The sequence below is a fragment of the Cynocephalus volans genome, chromosome 9, assembly GCF_027409185.1.
Source record: "Cynocephalus volans isolate mCynVol1 chromosome 9, mCynVol1.pri, whole genome shotgun sequence".
NCBI lineage: Eukaryota > Metazoa > Chordata > Mammalia > Dermoptera > Cynocephalidae > Cynocephalus > Cynocephalus volans.
Window position 1 is genome coordinate 78,490,450 of NC_084468.1, and position 21,339 is coordinate 78,511,788.

The 21,339-nt window shown below is 33.4% G+C and overlaps 1 protein-coding gene across 1 annotated transcript in view; it reads left to right on the forward strand.

Moving 5' to 3' along the window:
- Positions 1 to 21,339, forward strand: part of CCSER1 (coiled-coil serine rich protein 1) — a 1,196,779-nt gene that overhangs the window by 471,589 nt on the left and 703,851 nt on the right. Inside the window, exon 7 of the mRNA XM_063108818.1 lies at positions 9,546 to 9,629. Coding sequence (XP_062964888.1) covers positions 9,546 to 9,629 — 84 coding nt within the window. The remainder of the gene's footprint in view (positions 1 to 9,545; positions 9,630 to 21,339) is intronic.

Consider the following 21,339-nt stretch of genomic DNA (forward strand, 5'->3'; position numbering starts at 1 on the left):
TTAGATATTTCTTTGTCTCATGAAGGTTATCTCTGACCCTATTACCTTGGTCTATGTATTTGTTTTCTATTGCTCTATGGCAAATTACTACACACTTGGTGACTTAAACTTCTAAGGTTTTCATCAGAGTCTAACAGACTGGAATTAAGTGTTGGCCACCTGTGTTCTCACTGGGAGCTCAGGATCTCTCCAGGCTCATTCCTGTTATTGGAATAATTTACAGCCTTGAGATTGTAGGTTTGAGGTCCCCATTTTCTTTCTCAATTTCAGCTGGAAGCCTCCCTCATCTCCTTAAGACCTTCTTCAATCCTTAAAGCAGCAATAGTGAGTAACGTTCTTTTCATACTTCAAGTGTTTCTGACTTCTGCTCCAGCTGGAGAAAAGCCTTTGCTTTGAGGGGCTCATAGGACTATGTTATGCCCACCTAGATATTCTCCCTATTTTAGGGTCAACTGTGCCATATTACATAATATAACCATAGGAGTGGTATCTTGACATATTCTCAGGTTCTGACAATGAGGGCAGGATGATTTTGGAGGGCCATTTTAGACATTCTGCCTACCACAGCCTAATGAGAGTTGTTTTCCTTATATGTATTTGAATGATTCTCATTGGAAAAAAAGGTATATCATGAGCCCAATTTTATGAGGAAAACTGAAGTTCAAAGAAGTAGTATAGACCACTGGTGAGGTGTATTAGTTTGGAAATAATACAGACTTGGCTTTATTTCAGTAATTACTTTTAGCTGTATACTATGAGAAAGTTGTTAAAATGCTGAAAAATGTGGTTAATAACACCTTCCTGGTAGAGATGTTTTAGGTCTCTACTGACAGTACATACAAAGTGTTTGATATTATTACAGAATTTCAATACATGGTAGTTTTTGTTATTAGTAATTTATTCAAGGTCACACAGCTCAACTGTGACACATCATAGAGTCAAATGCCTTTTATGCCCAGATTGAGAGAGAGCAAAGGATAATGTGAAAAACATTTGCTAGATTGATAGGTTTTCTTCTATATTAGATGATAATTAAAGGATAGCTTATTTTTTAACCATTATCAAAACTTCTCCATACCCTTAAATTTAATTTATAGGATCTTTAAGCCAAAAATTTTGTTTTGTCATGGAAGTTGGTTATACAGTTGAGCACAGTATGCAGGCATTCACTACATAGGCACTTGTTCAAAAGTGCTTATACTTCATATGTTGAAAAAAGCTACTTCTCCCAGATTCATTTACATGCCATTCTAAAAGAATCTTGCTCTGCAATGATATGTATAAGCACTATTTGAAGATACTACTGCATATGCTGTTGCTATCCATTAGTGTTTCTAAAAAACAGAGCATGACCTTTACTCCTTTTGTTACTGCGTGATAGTGGTTTATGTTTTATAGCTATAATTTGTAGTTTCAGTTAATGTTCATTGCTTTCTTGCAGCTTAGTTTTCTGGCCTCCCAGACTGCCTGAAACCACTGCTTACATTTAGTCACATTATCTGTAATTCCTGTGTAGCATAATATTGAGCTCTCCGCTTTTTTTCTTCCTCTCCAAAATTCTGTAATTATACCAGAATCCTTAAACCATTCCTAAAGTATAACTTACCTCTTTATTCTTTGTCGTTGTCATAGTTCAGCACCCCCTAAAACAGGATACTAAGCATTTTTTAGGGTATATCAATATTAGATAAGTCTCTCCTTTCAGTTTTTACTCTCTTTGATTATCATAAAAATCAGAAAGGCTTTAACATCCCTTTATTTTAAATCTAAGAAAAGGAGTGCAGATGTATTACTAAGCAGTACCCAATATTATACACACTGTCTTTCCCCTATGTCTGAAGGTAGTATAAATGTCTGTGGTCCAAGAGATGGCTCAGCTCCCTAGTTCCAGGAGGATAGCAGAGGGTGCCCACTACCTTCAGTCAAGCTCCTGCCATCACTATATTCTATAGGATTTAATGGCATGACACAACACACTGACACTCACATAGGTAAAAGGCAGAACTCTTTGTTACAGCTCCAAAGGAGAGAAGGCTGCCCTGTAGGCCTATGCAAAACGTTGCTCTGGGGACAAGATAGCAGCAACCCGGAGTGGTAGGGGGCAGCTTGTGTATGGCAAGCAAGATAGGATTTCCTAGGCTCCCTGTGGATTGGCTGATCTGAATAATTTCAAGAGCTTTAGAGCATAGAGGCTATCCCCAGTTACCTGGTACTAGGCCTGGTGGATGGAAGGGAGATGGACGCTGGTAGGGCTGGTCCATAATGACCCTGGAGTGTGAGGGCCTGTTAAGGGAATTCTTTGGGGTTTGGACATTAATCAGCTGTCCAAGAAAGGGAACTAACTGGACTCTAGCCAGGGCGTCAAACTTGGGTCAAGACAGCATTTAAAAAATAGAAAGAAAACAAACAAACAAACAAAAAACTGTGCTATTTATACATTTTCAGGGGGGAATGTAGATATGTTTGATGTCTTTGATTACTTTATTCTCTTTTCAGAAAGAAAGTTCATAGTCATGTTCAAATATAATTTCGTTAATTCACAATGCTAAGGGATAAGATATCCCCTATTCCTTAGTTAAAATGTGGACAGCAAATAAGCATGCTTCATAACAGAAAGAAATTTTTAACAGGGTGTTTTTAACCATATATTTTTTTCTTGTATAGTCTACATTGTGGGAAGGACATGTAAACAGTAGATTATCTTGCTTAAAGTATAATACAGCAATCCTACCTATGTTCTCTGAGGAAAGAAAATTCTGGTATCAGAGAATCTCAAGATCTTTTAAGGACATTTCCCTTCCAAGAATTTCCTGTCAAGCAATTGCAACAGAATAGTGTCTATTAAGTATTACTTTATCACTTTTTGACTTTCTTTGTTAAGAAGCTCATTGCTGATAAGTTTTTAAAGATATTGACATCCTAAGTATAGTTCTAAACTGATTCTGATGAAACCCGTGGGTTTTAAGAGATCAGAAAACTAATCTGTCATGCCTAGAATCTCATTCTATGACCCTGAGAAATTTCTCATACTTCCACCTGTAAAATCCTATCATTTTAAGATGGCTTTAGAAAATTAAACACCAATGTTTGTTTTTAAATTTTAGTTTTCACAGAACTGGATAAAACAAAGAACAAAATAGTAAAAGATGTGAGTAATTTTTAAAATAAGGATCATGGCTTAGGTTATACTGTTCTATCCACTTACCGTATAATTAGAAAAAATTGAGTAAGATAGGGTACATTATATTAGAAGAGTTATACAACTTCATTTTTTTGTTGTTGTTATTGATACAAGAATGTGAATCAAAGATGACACTAACAACTTGAAAGTGACAAACCCATGGAGTCACAGAACTATTTTCACATCTTAGCAAACTTCTCAATATAGCCTAATGTTTATAAATGTTCCAAAAAATGTGGGACTAAGAGGAATTTTGTTGAGAGGTTGATGAGCACAACTTTAGGTTCTTGGTATAATTATAAATTATTTCTTTTTATTTGGTCTTTGCTGTATTTGTCTTCTCTGTTTCTTTTTATGCCTTAAGCTTTATTTACCCCAGAAATGTACCATTTTGTTTTATAGCTGGTCAAGAAAGATTCTAATAGCAAAAAAGAGATTCTGTACATGAAAGTATTTTGTAAATTTTAAAACCCCTATACAAACATAATGTGTTGCTATTAACTTTTAAAAGGCAGAGATCAGTAAGATTTCCTAAGAGTATCATTTACAGATGAAAAGATTACTCGGTATCCAACCATTGTTCTTTAATTGCTTGAAAATCGTAGCAGATATACCACTGTGTCAAGGGATAATGCTGTTTCCTGAATTGAGTAATATGCTAAAAAATGCATTTCTTAGATACTCACTTTCAACACCTTTTCATTCTTGAAAAAGTGCCTTGAAAAAGAAATTACTAATGATTTCAATACTAAATAAAATGCCATATTTATTATGTATTTTTTAAAAATTACATTATATTTTGTTTTATTTATAAACGTTAGCATATTTCTTATGAATACCAGAGTAAATTAGATTGAATATAATGTCTAAGAATCACTCATTTACTTTTCTTAAAACTGTGAATAAGATTTAGAAAATACTATCTCTGGTACTATTTGGTGATATTTTGTTAGTTCTGTAAAAAAGAAAAAGATAATTCTTTGGGCTAACTATGTGCATTTTGCCTTTAGTAAATATGAGTAGTATAGTCATTAAAAACATCATAAAATATTATGCTTTTTTATTTCCACATTTCTATGAAAACAATATTCATAGAAAAAAAGCACACTTGTAAATCAATGGAATGTTAATTCATCTCTTAAGTGAGCATGTAAAGACAGATTTACAGTCTTTTTTAATTGAATGTTTATAAAAATTAATTTTTACAGTATCATGTAGCAATTATTAATACTGAAATGGTTTGTGAAATATTTTTCAATTATTTTAAACTAAATAATATAGAATTAAAGTGGTATTTTTATTGACCTTGTTTTCAATATCTGAAGAGTAGTTCATCCCATGGACCTATTTGGATAATTATATGCCTGAACTGCTTTATTTTACTGGCTATCCAGGTGTTTCAAACAGCATGCCACTTTAAGGCCAAGTCAACATAAGATTAACATAAAGCCACTTATTTAGGTAGAGCTGCAAAATACATTGCCAATTATTATGCATTCTTGTGTTTTCTAATCTCTGACCTACTGTTGTCCCATGCCATATTTTTTTCTTTATTTATTTACTTTTCATAACATTGTGTCCTTGTTTGCCCTGACAGAGTTATCTGTTTCCTTTATTTTTTAATATTTTGAACTTTTTGTTTACAAAAATGAGGAAAGAGCTTGTAAGTCATAAAGTAAAACCCTCAAGAAAGAAGACCAGAAGTCTATAAATAGAAAGAAAGTCATGATGACTCAATAATAAATCAGATGTCTTTTTGTAACTGGTAACCAAGAATTATGTTCATAATTTTACCTGAGGAATTATTGGAAAGTTTTGTGAGAGTTAGAAATTTTTATTTGAATTCTTATTTGCATTTCTAATTTCAGCATAAGATCATTTTCAAGGGGATTTACAGTTTCTACTTGCAATTATTCTTTGACACTTGATTTCTGTTTCATGTTTAATAGTCTTAAACAATGAGGTGATGCTAATTACAGGCAAAATGTACTATAAAATGTGTGGGACTGGAGTCAGGAAACTGCATTTGAGACAAATTACTAAATTTCTGGGTATCTGGCTTTAACTTTCCAAACTTATAAAATAAAAGCGTAGGAATAAAATACATTGTAAGTAATTTTTATATCTGTATTTCAGATTCTTTAGTGGGTCATATAAGAACATAAATATTCCTGATATGCTTAAAAAGAGCTATTCGAAAATCAGCTTAAATATAACTTAAATCACAAAAATTGAAAATTAACGCACAAAATATATTTTTTAAAATTAGCTGTATACATTTTTGTGCAACTATAATTAGACATAATTTACACTAATTCCAATTATAATAATTTGGAGTTTGTTTATATGTTCTGGTGATCGCTGTAACAAATCACCAAAACTTAGTGGCTTAAAACTACAATTTTTTTGGTTCACAATTTTGTTGGGTCAGGAATTTGGAAATGATTCCACTGGGCTGTTCCAGCCTAGGGTTCCTCAGGTAGTTAGAGAGGGGTGTTGACCAGGGCTTAAGTCACCTGAAGGCTCCACCAGGCTGGATGTCCAAGATTGCTCATTCTCATGGCTGGCAATTGATAGTGGGTGTCCTTTGGGAGTTCATATATGACTGTCAATGGAAGCTCCATGTAGTTTGTGCTTCTCAGCATGGCTGCTGTTTATATCTGAAAAGGAATAACCTGAGAGGGAGCACTCTATGAGGCCATTGTGGAAGCTGAAAAGCCTTTACTGACCTAGCTCTGAAAGTCATTCAGAGTTACTTCCATCATATTCTATTAGTCATATAAGTCAATAAGACCAGTCCAGATCCAAGAAGAGGAACATTAGATTCTTAGTAGTAGCAAAGGATTTACAGCCATCTTTAATCTACTATACTGAGTTCCATATTTATGAATAATTATGGAATTTAGGAAATAATAGAATTTAATTTTAGTCCTAAAATTAATTATACTTGAATGAGAAACAGAGGATGTCATAATTATTAAATCATATGCTTTCCTATCTATGAGTAATGTGTATTTTAAAAAGCATGGCTTAAATTGGTCACATTAACCTACAGGTTAATGGAATAACTTTATTTTGAAAACCAAGAATATTAAAATTCTGTTAATTCTAAACATCAATATGATTTCTAACTCAATATATCATCTTGCCAAATATGTTCTAGAACTTTGCAAATGTAATAAGAATATCTGAAGGAATATTGCTATCAACATTCATCTGAGAGTGTTGTTCAAGGGCTTTCATTTTTTGTGTTAGATACTTATGTAAATGATGCCACATTTATATATAACAACTAAAAACAAAATGCTGGGTAACTGAAATTCATTTGCAAAGTCATTCATAGAAAAGGCTTTTATAGATTGTCTTCTGATGCCATATAGTAAATATTTAATATATAATATTTAATTAATTAATGCAAATGATGCATCAGCATCTACCTGGCTTAAAGTTGTGAGATTGTAAACTTCTTGAAAAATTTCCCCAGGAATAAAGTCTGAGAATTTTTAAAGTGAGCTTAGTTTTGGAAAACCAAGTTTCTTTACAATTCCTAGTAGCCACAATATAGGCATATCTTCCATTTTAAACTAATTAGTCAACAAAATGGTAATTAACTAATACAAAAATACTGTTGATAATTAATCAACAAAAAACAATTGTAGTGGACACAGGCTGAGTTTCAGATCCTCTTTCAAAAAAGAACTCACCGACCAGCTGAAAGGAGTGTGATTAACTGACCACTTCCAGCTGTTAGCTCCTTCAGGGTCTGCCTCAGCTTTCCAGCTGAAGTCCAAGCTCACTACTGGGTGATTTGAAACAATGCCTGAAGAAGGTAGTGGTGGCTGAGATCTAGCTGTTCTCAAGGCATTCCCCAATCCATGACTGAATAAGGGAGTGGTGTAAGAGTCTTCCTAGTTTTCTTCAACATGAGATTCCTCTAACAGGTAATCTTGGCACTGGAGCTCCTTGTTTAGCTGACGGAGAATTTGTCACTATAAATCATAGTCCTACTGTCTACCACCCAGTCTTGATTCTTCCCCTTTTACTTCACTTTTCCTTTTATTCTCCTTTTCCAATAAACCCTTTGTACCTTTAACATCATATCAGTATTTGATTTCTAACTAAACAACCTGTGACAATGTTTTATTCTATGAGGGGAATTAACTGAAGTGAGATATTATGCAAGATTTGGGAATATAAGTACTAATACAGAAGAGTTTTTGTCATCGGGTAGTTTATAGTCTGGTGTCATCATCAACCTCCACAGAAATTTCTATGGGGCTCGGAGAAGTTAAGTAACTAGCACAGAGCCACATGGCTAGTTCCTTGTAGTAGCAAGGATTTGATCCCAGATCTCCCTGATTCTAAGAAACATAATTATTCTTTTACCCACCTTCTCAGTATATCAGTACACTGATATTTCCTTTGCAACGTGAAACAAGTTGAAGCTTTTGTCATTAACAGTAATATTTAGAATCTGTGAGAATAAATCTTAAAGACAATGTATATAAACTCTGTTCATTAAAACCCATGATTTAAGGAAGAAATAGGACTACTAGAAGAGAAGAAATTGGCAGATAATTGGCGTCTTCCAACTAAGCTGGTCATCAGTGAAGGAAAAGAGATATTAACAAATTAGAACTGTACATTCTGTATTGCTCATAGTAGAGGAAGTAGAAATTATTAACACCATGAAAACTAGAATAAATACATGTTCTATTTTCTCTAATCCCTTAGCTGTTTTCTTCCTTGTCAGCTCAGAAGAGAAAGTGGTTATTGTCCTAATATTTATACTATTTATTTGGTAACTTTATGGGAAGCAAATGAATTCAGGCATCTTATTTATGTCAATTACTATATTTGGTGCTGATGATATGCTAATGAAATAGTCTATATGCTCAAGTGAAGGGAATGGGAGGACTAGTCCAATGAGGCTGAGGAACAAGGAAACGCTTGAAGTACTGTATGAAATGGTGTATGGTTGGGACACTACAGAGCACCTCCTCACCGCAAAGGGATATGTAGCTCAGCCAGCAAGGGAAAGTTTCCTAGTGGGATAAGGAGTGATTCTTGATATGTATCTTTGAGCATGAGATATTGTGGGAGATACGGGGATGCGATGGGTAGAAGGCAGTAAAGTCCAGAGATGTGAATGTGTGAGGTGAGGAGACATGAAACAACATTGCATTTCAACTCTGTAGGAGTGAGCAAAGGTTGTGAGGAGGTTGGAAGTCAAAAATTTGAAGCTTCAGAAATAAGTAAATAACCAATAATGAAGGACACAACATGCTATGCTGAAGAGTTTTGACCTTTTTTCTGAAAGAGATGATTAGCTGTTAAATTAGAAAGGGGGCTAATTCCCACTTAGAAAAAATGTCTCTGCCAAATAGGGAAAGTAATAGAGACAAGAACAGGGAAAACCACTCTAGAGAGTATTGTAGGTATTCGTGGAAGAAGCATTGAGTACCTAGAGTAAGTCAATGAGGAATAGAAAAGAATGAGTCCCAGAAATATTAAGGAAGCAGCGATGAAATAATTTGGTATTAGATTTAGTTCAAATAGGGTAGAGGCTGAGAGTATAGGATGGCTTCCTGGCTATTATTTAAGGAAATAAAAAGATAATGGGGAAATAACCAGAAGTGAAATCTTAGAACAGGAGAAGAGGACACTGAGCTGAATGTTGAGTTGAAATGTCTGTGAGACAATGCTGATTATATATTCAGTTAGTAGTTGTATTTATGAGGTAGATTTAGTAGTTGTGTCTGGGAGTTCCCAGCAGAGAGTAGAAGAGACCATGGATATTGATATATTGTGTACGCAGTGACAGTGCATGGCTGAATGTACGTGCAAAGCGAGAAGACTCGATGCCCACAGAATGCACTCTAGTGAAAGGGATGAATGTTACAGGGACATCATTCAAGGTGAAGATTGTAACAGGGCCATTGGTTTGAGAATTAACATTTAATTCCAGCAGGGAAACAAATGCTAAAGTATCTCTTTTAGAGTATAGTTATTTTTATTCCACTAATCACATATGCACAAAAACAAGAGGAAAGAATCTAGAATGACTCCTGGGTTTCTGTCTTAGGCAACAAAATGGATAAACGGATACCAAAAGGAAAAAATATGTAAGAGAAAACATATATTGTATATGTACACATACACTATCATGTATAGCATAACAACATTTTTGGATATGCTTTTTTTTGCATCCTAGAATATATTATTAAGAATATCACACTGCAGAGGAAATTTGAGTTTCATTAGTCAGATGCAATTATCTCCCACAGATTGAAGCTGACTTTCCTTATCAGGAGCAAAGTGAAAGGGCTAAGCCTACAATGCCGTCTCTTTGATGTTTTTATAGGATATAATGAAAGATGAATGCTCGATGCTCAAGCTGCAGCTGAAAGAGAGGGATGAACTCATTTCCCAACTTCAGGAAGAGCTGGTAAGTGATAAAAATATTTGGCCCACAGACTGTACTTTCCTTGCAAGTTATTTGTTAAAAACCCTTATTAATTAACACGTTATTATTTATAAACATTGTAATTCAATTTGATTATCAATTTTATAATCCTAGAGTAGTAAAAACTGTAGATCTTTGACAAGCTGAAGAATAGCAAGAATGTTTTCTAATATATGTGGAATTTATAAAATTCCAGAAACAGATCACCGAATCAGATTTAGACATGTCCGTTGCATCTATCAAAAATCTTGAAGGCTAAGGTCACATTGTATTTTGTAAAGTGAATGATTTAACTCCATACTGCTATACGAAGAAGCACAATCACATAGTATGAAGCAAAGTACTCAATAATCTTACAAACAAAAACAGATTTTACTTTTTATTTTCATAAAGCTATCAAAAATGAATTAACCTGAGACTTTTTGTTTATATGTAATTCCCCAAAATATAAAAATTATGGAAGTATAAAATATATATACTCCATGTTTTCAGGGTGTGGTTTTTTAATGTAACATCTAAAAATATATAAGGAATTATACCTTCATAACGTGAAAACACATTTGGTATGCAACAGGAAAAACAATGGGTATTATTTTTCTAAGTATATGTTTTCAATTGATGTATGATATGAAGAATATTTTGCAATAAACCATGTGACTCTGGATATAAACACAAAAAAGATCATACTCTAAAACAAGAATTAAATAGAAAGGAGTGAGAAATGATTATTTTTGATTCATCAAGAGTTCTTACAATGCCAGTGAAATAAAAAATTACTATACTATAAAAGACACCTTGACTCATTATCAAGATCAAAAAACAAATCCTAGTCAAAAATATTTTTTATGACTAGTTCAAATTTGACTACACTAACAATGGTGTATTTTGTAATTATTGAATATAATTAAATGACAAAGCAGACTTATAGAACATCAAGCTTTTGAGAATAACATATTAGTGAGATATCACACAAATTTAGAGCATATTTTATCAACTCTTCACAGCCGACAGTGTTTTCACTGAAACTTGACCTTTATTTAGACTGTGTTCTATAACTGGGTTGATGCTAATTATTGGTCCCATAAGCATATTATTGTGACTTTAGAAGACCTGTAAACTAGGACTTAAAATAGCAATAACATTACAGACAAAATAAGCATGTCTTGCATTACTGGAAACTACCTTTTATAAGTGTATAAGTACTATATTTATAATATAAATTTTGTATATTGCATAATGAAATCATTTGTACATTTAATATAGCCCTCTAGATATATATTATGTAAGCAAGCTTTTCTTATGCGGCATACAAAAATATCTTTGAGTTGAATAAATATCTTATGTATATTTATTTAAAATTGGGTAGAATCACTAATTTTACCATAGCAGAGTATCTATTCATTCACTTGGTCAGAGAGTGCTTATTTTAGATAATTAACTCAGAAGTATTTTTCTCCTTAAAATTAGTTGTGATCAGATTTAAAACATAGCATATACAAGAAATCAGACCTTCGTTTGTTGAATGAAATGAGAAATAAAATGATTACTTCCAGAGCCAATGCTATATAGCTATAATTAAAGTAATTCCACATCCCTTCCTCCAAAAAAAGTTCTTTGTTGTCTGACATACAAAAATGAGGCACAAGCGTGTTTTTTGCTTTTCTTTAAACTTGAATTACCCAAATTGGCTACTTAGCCTCTAAAATTCTGCAGATAACAGTCAAGTTACCATTTTAATTTTGTGCTATGTAGTTTGCATAATCATCTTGACTATTTCAACAAAGGAAAATGTTAAGTTTTGAAAATACATTTTGTTTTATTAAAGAGAACTGTAGCAAAGGAGAAAAGTGTATAAGTGCTGACTTAAGAATTTAAGCAAGAAGATACACTCTTAAAAGGCGTCATTAAAACTGTGTTTAGAGCATGGGTGGAAGGTGGCAATCACATAGGGCCATACAAAGCACTTGGACCTATGGAAAACTGAGGTACTTCTGATCCTGGTACTAAATAACTTCTGACATTTGGTCAGGTGGAGATTAAACTTTTTGTTTATATTTTACCTAAATGTATATATTTACCTGAATTTAAGAATTTCAAAAAAAAGTAGCTTAGCTGTACCTTATTATGATATAGATTCATAATCTGTAATAATTTAGAAGTAGTTTAGTTTTCTATTAAGTGTCCTGGGCTTTTCATTTCTTGACCACTGCTATTAGCATAAGCGATTTTATCTGCATGTACATTGTAGAACAAATTTAGATGTAATTATAACTCGAAAGGTTTTATATCCAATAATTAAGAAAGTTTTTAAAAAATAATTATTTATTAGTGTACTTATTTAGCCTCAGTGTGATAGTTTCAGCAGTTGTAAAAAAAAAGTCAGTGGTAGACTGGGTTAGGGGCAAAAGAAGTGTTTTTAAATGCAATATTTTCAGTTATTTCTTTGTTTTTAGAGCAGAGTTTCTTAGCAACAGCACTACTGACATTGTGTTGTAAGTGTCTGTGCTGTGTATTATAGGATGTTTAGCAGCATTCCTGGCCTCTCCCCACTGGATGCCAGTAGCACCCTCTAGATATTGCCAAATGTCCCCTTTAGGGGTATTAGATTAAATTATAGCAACAATGAAATTATATGTTATAGTATAAACATCTTTTTATAGATACCCAGGAAAAAACGAAAGTCCTGCAGAAGGGATTGGCCTTTCCTTGGATTATAGCTATTCGCAAACTGTATTTTTATGCTTGGAAGGTCTTTCCTTGGTGCATGCACATGGAGAAAGAGAGAGAGAGAGAGAGAGAGAGAGAGAGAGAGAGAGAGAGAGAAGTGCTGCAGTGTATATTGCACTTACAATGGCACTAATCCCATCATGAGGGCCTCACCCTCATGACCTTTTCTAAATCTGACCTTTTCCCAAAGGCCCCATCTCCAAATACCATCACATTGGAGGTTAGGGCTCCAATATATGAATTGGAGCAGGGGGACGCAATTCAGTCCATAACACAATTCTTGGTGCTTGTGTCTGTTTAAGATTACAGTTGTGAGCAATCAAAAAGTTCTGTTTTAGTTCTTTTGCAAGCACTACATGCACATTTCAAAAATTATCGCTTTTTCTACTTTATTATTTCAGAATTATTACCTTGGTTCAACTCTTCTTTCCTGCTAGAGAGTTAGTAGATTTTACAAAGCATAGATATACTTAAATACTCAAAATAATAATTTTGATTTTATATTATATACCAGTAGTGTTTGAGCAAACTATTCACAATATTAACTGCATTTCCAAAGTGAATGTATTTCACAGCTACACTTTCAACTTATCCCTTCCTATTCTCTTAAAAAAAAAAAAAATACAACAAGCAGTTTTTACTCTTAGGAACAATATCAAGAAGTCTGAAATTATGATCTCTAAAATTTTCATGCATCGCTTCCCTTGGTGAGCTTTACTCATTTTCAACAGATTAAAATAGTCGTTTGCAATTATTTTATGATGTTGAAATGGGTATTAAATGTTAGAACATCAGAGTGTCCTATAGTTGTACATATGGTGGGGCAACTAATTGGAGAAAACAAGAAATATATTCTGTAGCCAGGAGTTTGTTGTATGGTAAACAGAAAGGAAGTGCATGTGCCACCGTGTGCACATCTACCCCCAACTGTTTTATGATCGGACAAGATCTCCTCTGCACCACTACAAGGTATAGTGAAGGGCACTGGCTGGTCTTACCGTTGTGACATGGGCTATATAAATAGTATTTTTTGATGCTGATAATAAATTATAACTTGTATTGGTCTTTTAAAACATGTTCAAAAAAAATTGCAATAAATCAAACAACATTTGAAATTATCTTCTCAAGTTAAATCCCATCAAATGAGGTCTTAAAGTTTTAACTTTCCTCCCCCTTCTCTCATCCCTAGAAATTTATATCAATTTTCCTGAACTTTGTTTAGAACTTTTAGTGATTACAGTTCTTTTAGTTGGTTTTCCTTTGAAACATATTTCTTCTCTTTCAAGAATACTTATTTGTAGTTTATGTAGCAAATTCCCAGTCATAGTATTATTACCCATTTAGATTTAAATAATGTATACTGTACAACTTATTACTCTTCACTGTTTCCTCTCCTCTGTGTCTTTCTCCATGTTATGGTCTCTTCTGATTCATTTATGATTTAGTTATAATCCTTTTTCAAGTGTTTCCTTCATATGTAGTATTAATGATGTAATCTCTTAATCTTTGACTATTTCTTTACCTTAAAGGATAAAGGATACTGCTATGATCTGAATTGTGTCCCCTCAAAATTCATGTGTTGAAGCCCTAACTCTCAATGTGACTGTATTTGGAGATGGAGCTTTTAGGAAGTAAGTAAGGTTAAATGAAGTCCTACTCTGATAGGATGGTGGCCTTATAAGAAGTAGAAGAGATATTTCTCTGTCTCTCTCTGCTGGTCTCTCTGTCAGTCTGTCTTGACCTATAAGGACTGACCAAAGGCCATATGCGAACACAGAGATATGGAAACTGTCTGCAAGCTAGATAGAGAGCCCGCACCAGAACCAAGTCATGCTGACACTCTGATCGTGGACTTCCAGCCTCTAGAACTGTGAGAAAATAAATTTCTGTTGTTTAAACCACCCAGTCTGTGGTATATCATTTCAGCAGCCTGAGCTAACTCATACAGATAGCATGTGTAAGAATAGGGTTTTTAGGTCTTCGTCCTTTATTCCTAAGATACAACATTCCACTGGTTTTTAGATTTAGGAGCTGCACATAGCATTTTTCCATGATTTACCTAAGTGTATTTCATTACTTTTCTTCATTAATTTCGACTAGTATTTAGTTATCCTATTCAACCCATTCAAGTCTTCCTGTAAATTATATAATCTCTTTCCTCCTGTAACTCCTTTTATTTTCATGTTTGGCTTCAGATCTGTCCTTCAAATTGCTTTCATTTTTCTTAGTATTATTAAACAGTTTTATCTTTAGTTGAGCTATTTCTTCCACTAATAGTCTAAGCTATTAATTTGATTCTCAACAATGAATATACTTGTATAGTCTATTAAATATTCAAATTGAGAAATTATGTTTTAATTCTGGAAAATACTTTGAAGCTTTAATTATGTACCACTAAATATACTTAGTATTTTGTTGTTGTTGTTAATTTGTCATTTGTCTTTTACAATGACAAATTGTAGGTCACTTGTAGTGACCTGTCCTTGGTGTTTTGCTCATTCTTCCTTTCTAGGGTCTTTGGTATTTGTAAGATGCACTATTACTTTCTTTTGCTTGTTCAGTTCTGTATTCATCCTCAGTACTCAGGTAAAAATTTTGGAAAACTTGACCCACAAATGGTCAAAGACACGAGAGAGTCAGCCTCTCTCTGTTGGCTAGGGACAAAGACAAATTTGAAGAATTTTAATCATCAGTCTTCTTTTTTGATATCATGTTAATAGAGAACCTCAACTACAATTTTTAGAGCACCATGGCCAATTTGGGTGGCTGCTCTGTAGTTTTTCTTAGTCAAACATACCCTGTAGATCCTTCTAGGATCAGAAATCAGGAAAAGTATTACTCTTCCTTGCAAGGGTACATGTATTCCATTAGAAATGCTCTCTCTGCAACCATGGATTTCTCATCCTTACCCCAGGAGTCTTGGCTGCCTGCTCAGTTGCTCCGGTTAAGCCCAGAGGAGAACAAAGTCTTGAGCTTGCCCCTTCTCCCAACACCTGTCAAAGCATGAACTCTCCCACAGGTGCCTTCAAATTTTGCCTTCCTGCCACAGCCTCTGCTTCAGCTCAGAAGTAGTTAGCTTGAACTTGGGAGAGGATGATGTCAGGGAAAAGTATTCAGGATACCATCTTCTTTTGAAACTCTTTCTTCATGCACCCTCTGATGGGCAAATGCAAACCGGTAATTCTGTTTTGCAACACTCCCTTCCTCCCCTCATCAGTGCACTTCTTAGCAAGAGTTTAGTGGCAGCCATATTGCATGAGGCCCTGAGGCTTACACCGGGTTTGATCAGCTTTACATTGAGTTAGAAGATTAAAATAAGAAATAGATTAAAGGAAGGATGTCTTCATTTCCTCTTCCTTTGGCCCTACCTTTCTTTACTTGAAGAGGAAAGTCAGTCAATATAGTGATACAGAAAATCAGGGTATGAATTTCTAGCCCTAGCTATAACCTTAATTGCCTATGTAACTGGATTTAGGTATTCTTCTTTCTCCAGGTCTCTGGGCCTTCATTTCTTCAACTGTCAAATAATATTACCATATGGCTTAGTCTGTTTTGTGCTACTGTAACAAAATACCACAGACTGGATAATTTATAAAAAACAGAAATTTATTTCTTACAGTTCCAGAGGCTGAGAAGTTTAAGACCAGGGTGCTGGTAGGTTAGGGCCCGGTCTCTCTGCTTCTAAGATGGCACCTTGAATGCCCTGTCCTCCAAAGGGGAGAAACTCTACGTCCTCACATGACAGAAGAGCAGAACAGTACAGTCCCATTCCCACAAGTCCCTTTTATAGAAGTCTTAATCCATTTATGAGGGTCAAGCCATCTTGCACTAAATTCCTCCCCCTGGGCCCTACCTCCTAACACTGTTGCATTGGGAATTAAGTTTCCAGCACGTGAATTTTGGGTGACCCATTCAAACCAGAGTACCATCATATCACAAAAATAGAAAAATGTTAAATAATTGTCAATAGTGAATTCGCTAAATAAATTATATTGCACTTATATTTATGGAAGTATATTATATATTAAATATTATATATTTTATTTTGTATATTTATACACTGTATTGCTTATACAGTTTTTAAAGTGGGGAGAAAGGCAGATTTTAGAAGTGCTTATTATAGGATAACATGATGTGAAAAATACTTGTGCCTAGAAAGTCTAGAATAATTAATAGTATTTATCTTTATATAATTTGTTAGTATGTCATTTTTAATAACAAATATATATTACTTTTTTTTTTTTTGTCTTTTTTGTGACCGGCACTCAGCCAGTGAGCGCACCGGCCATTCCTATATAGGATCTGAACCCGTGGCGGGAGCGTCGCTGCGCTCCCAGCGCCGCACTCTCCCAAGTGCGCCACAGGCTTGGCCCTATATTACTTTTATAATTGGAAAAAAAAATCAAACATATCTCTTTGGAAAGTAAATTAATAATTTAGATGAGTTTAGTGGTTTCATACTGTGATCTGTGTGTGTTGGAAGAAATAAGAACATCAGAAGGATCTTGTGGATGTCCATGAACCCCACCCCACCCCCACTTAACAATAGTAGTTATCACTTTGTCTTTACATATCATTATTCTCTATAAGATTTTAGTTGATGGAAAGCCACAGCTGAGAATAAAATCAAGCAAACAAACCAAAAACCCAGACAAAATGATTGCTAAAGACTACTGTGAGTTATTAGAACAGAGTAGGAAATGATATGAAAAGCCATGACTTACACCTCAATGAGAATTATTCACCATCATGTTGATTGGGTAAGATATTAGTTAATTGAGGTCATGGAGGAAAACTAACATTTAGAATCAGGAATGATATGAAGGGTTTTTTTGATAACTAAATATTTGAATATATATTTTTAAATATAAATTTGTGTTTACATTGTAGAATATGTTAGATGTTTTGAATATTAGAAATATAACTCTCTTGCCCAGCACAAAGATTTAGGAATTTCACTAATGTTCTTTCTTAAGATATTGAATACATCGGGATAGATTTAGACCAAAGTCTAAACATAAAAGCTAAAAGTACACATATTTAATCAGATTGAATTATAATAACTAAAGGTATCTAAAATATTTGCAAGTTAAGTATAATTTTTAATTTATTAAATTTAATGACATAAGACAAATATTTTCCTCCCTTATGAGATAGTTTTAGAGTCTTTTTCTCAGCTATTTAGTGAAGGTCGCATTAAAGAATGCCATGTTATTTTATTACTAGTGTGAAACTGAGGGACATTGTAAGTATTATCCTCATGTGGCTAAAATAAATCTGAGAGATTTGTCATAAATGTTGATGGTGAAGTGTAGCCTTGTGTTTCTGCAGGATGGATATGTTCTTGCAAATGATTATTAATCTTGTAAGTGGTTTCAGAAATTTTATAGTTTTACACTGTGGGTGAAAAGTGGGCCCCATATGATATCAGAAATTGAATAAAGTGTGCTTGGTATTTACTATGAATTGATTCAAATTATTTAAGTAGAAAAATTTAAAAAATAGTTAATCCTATGACTGTAAAGAGCGAACTTTAATTGCCCGAATTAGGGTATATTCATACCATGCTATGAATTTACTTTTTATTTAACTAGTAATTTGAACACCTATTACATATACTCTGTCAAAAATATTAAATGAATTTTCATGGATGATCACATTAGCAAAAGTGAATTGTCAGTAATTTATGATTCTGAACTTTTATGATTTCTACCATTCAGACTCTTCCCTCTGGACTCTTTTATTCATTTTCTAGCTTATCTGAGTAAAAGGTACAGCTTTTTACAGCATATTTTTTTTAAAAGCATAACATTTCAATTTAAAAGGCCAGTTTAAGTGGGTCACCCCAAACAAAATAGATTTTCTGAGGAAGTTTATTAGCTCAGTCTAAGAATAAATAAATGTTTTAATATAGCCTTCATTAAAACAATTAAAAACAAAATCAAAAACACTTCCCATGTTTGCCTTCATAATCTTCCCATTTACTAACATAACATTTATACTTCAAAAGGTAGAGAAGTCTATCAGTTACTGTAACCACTGTATGTTTCTAAGCTAAGCAGTAAGGGGATACACTGACTCTAGAAACTATACATTGACTATTGAAAACAGTAATAAAACTGACTAAAAGTCATATGTATTTACTGTTACCATGGGTCAAAATTCAAAAACTGTCAATGATAAAAAAACTCCTTCTTGAGAAGATTTTTTTAGTGGGTCTGACTTGTAACCAATACTAGCTTATAATTCCAATGTGTTTTTAATTGGAAGCTAACTAGAAGACCTTCCAGTTATAAAGTGAAAACATGTACAGGGATTCAGCAGCTACAAATTTGCATTTTGAGAGTTAAGTTTGTAGCAGTTCAAAACCTTCCAGCTACATTTAAACTCAGTTTGGGTTTCTAACACCTGTGGTACTACATATTAATGTATTTACAATAGGTTCAAAATAAGCAATGAGAGAGTAGTTATTGTAAAGATGACAAAATGGAACTTGAATTACTTAAGTTCTATTTTTAATGTAAGCACTTGGAGTATTTATTTATATTTAAGATTTAAAACAAGAAAATAGAGTGAGCTGTGTATACATTTTGGGGGTGATACTTGGAAATTTCAGTATATACATTAAACATTTTACTGAATTTTAATAATATCTTCAAAACTGAACTTTATTTTCAGTTTAAAATGTTAATTGTATGTTTTAAAATTAATGCATTAATTTAAAAAAATGTATCATCAGGGGCACAATTTAGTAGTTGCCTAAATTGTATCTTTTGCAGACTCTTGTTTTATTAAATAAGTATTATGTTTACTAAAACTTGCTTATTACTTTTTGACATAATTGTATTTACAAAGTTGAATAAAACACAGTTTAAATTAGCTGCATTTCTTTTCTGGTCACGAATTGTTGAGCTAGGGCTGGGTCTGGAGCTCACAGACACCTCAAGCCTGTTGTCCAGACTGGGTCACAAACCCTTCACATGCTGGTCTATTAGTGAGGTAACTGGCAAACAGGTCCTTGGAAGCTGTAGGTTGGAGAGCATGGCCACACATGGTGGACGCCCGAGGCAGTAGACACCAGCCAAGTGGCAGTGCAGTACATTCACACTAACTTCACCCACACACAACTTGTTTACAAAGAATGTGCTGCACCACCCCCAACTGGACTCAAGGCAAGGAGACCTGATTAAATTATTCTATTTTCCCAACACTAATATTAATTTAATGTCATGAGTATTACTTAATCATAAGTTTTTCTTATAGAAGAGGAAAGTGTTAAAAATAACCTGTTTCAGGTGTCCAGTGCAGTAGGTACATCATTGAGTTGAGCACTTTTACCTTCCATAATGTAAAGATTAACTAAAGAAAGCCAGGTCATGTAGAGGTTAAAGAAAATATAACTTTTTGTGTAATTCAATCTTCTTTGTTCTCACTCAAAGCAATTACTGAAAATTATATTCTTTACTTGACTATATGTAAACATAGAAACAATTATTTCTTCCCAGCCCTTTAAAATACCATTGAATTTATTTAAATGTAAGCCAGGCTCTCAGTTCATTTGTTCACATTTGAATAGCAAAGCAAGGAGCTACATAAAGGTGCATATAGAATTGATGATTTTTGAAAAATTGAAGGCAATTGAAGAACTGAAAGTGTGGCATTATGTGTAATCAGACTATTAAGCATAATAAAAAAGGGAAACTAAAAATATAAGACTCTAAGAAATACATATGGCTAAATAGCACTTTATCACAAATCTAGGACAAGAGTAATTTTGATTTGGTTTAAAAATATATTCAGAAATCAAATTGAATAAAATCTTATGCCCTTAAAGCTCTAATAACAGACTAATTCCTACTTGAAAAGAGAAACATTCTTTCTGCATGAAAATCATATCCTGAATTCATCTTAAAAGTAATTCCCCACTTGCTCTACATTCTATTATAATTTATGGTATTATTTCATGCCAGTCATTTTAAGATAGAATATTACAGGCCCTTGGATGATTTACATAAGAACAGACAGCTGTAAGTACTTTCAAATCTTTTTTCTTTCTCGTATTTAGGAAACATTAGGAACAGAAAAGAAATAGATTAGGTATACTTAAACATTATTGAACTGTCAGGCTACTTTCCTCCTTTCTTCAGGAGAATTAATTGCATATATTCCAGAAAACGCTTATCTCAGCAGTAATTACTCTGCTAGTCAGCTCTGTGAGACAGATGTACAGTGTGGATGTGACAATATCCTGTGATGCATAATGGGGACTAGCCTCTAGTTTCTTACACACTCTAGTACTCTGAGGAAGAGCTACCAAAAAGATACAATCTTTAATATTTGGCTGCATTTGCTGTGGCAATCCTACGCATTTGTTAAAGTCTTTATTACAAAGTGTTGTCATGTTGCAGTATTTTATATATGGATATAGAAAAATAATTGTGTAGTTTCAATGCCAGTAGGAAGATGTTTACCTTTAAGGTATAAACAGGGTTTAAAAGGAGTGTGCAACCATATTATGGCCAAATTAGGCATGAAATTAGTTTAAACATATAGTTAAATAGTTGAATTTTTTGATTCTTTTCATTTATTCTTTAAGGTATGTCATCAATTTACAAACTACTTTCTTTTATAATTTGTTTAGTTATACTAATTGTATTTTAGTATTTAGAGTAATTTAACAAATACAACTGTTTAGTCAACAGACATAGTGATAGCCAAAGACTTAGAATTAGAAAAAAAATACAAAGCATGTTCCTAAATTATTGGGGAAGTTAATAATATGCAAAAGGGGAAATATAGATATGTGTGTGTGTGTGTGTGTTAAAAAAACAAAATTACAACAAATTTAGTTTAACTATCTAATTAGCTTTAATTAGCAACTCATGAATCAGGCAGCATCTCATCTAAAGATTTAGAAAAGTTACTCCACTGGGCATGGCAGAATAGTCAGTTTTTATTAGGTTGC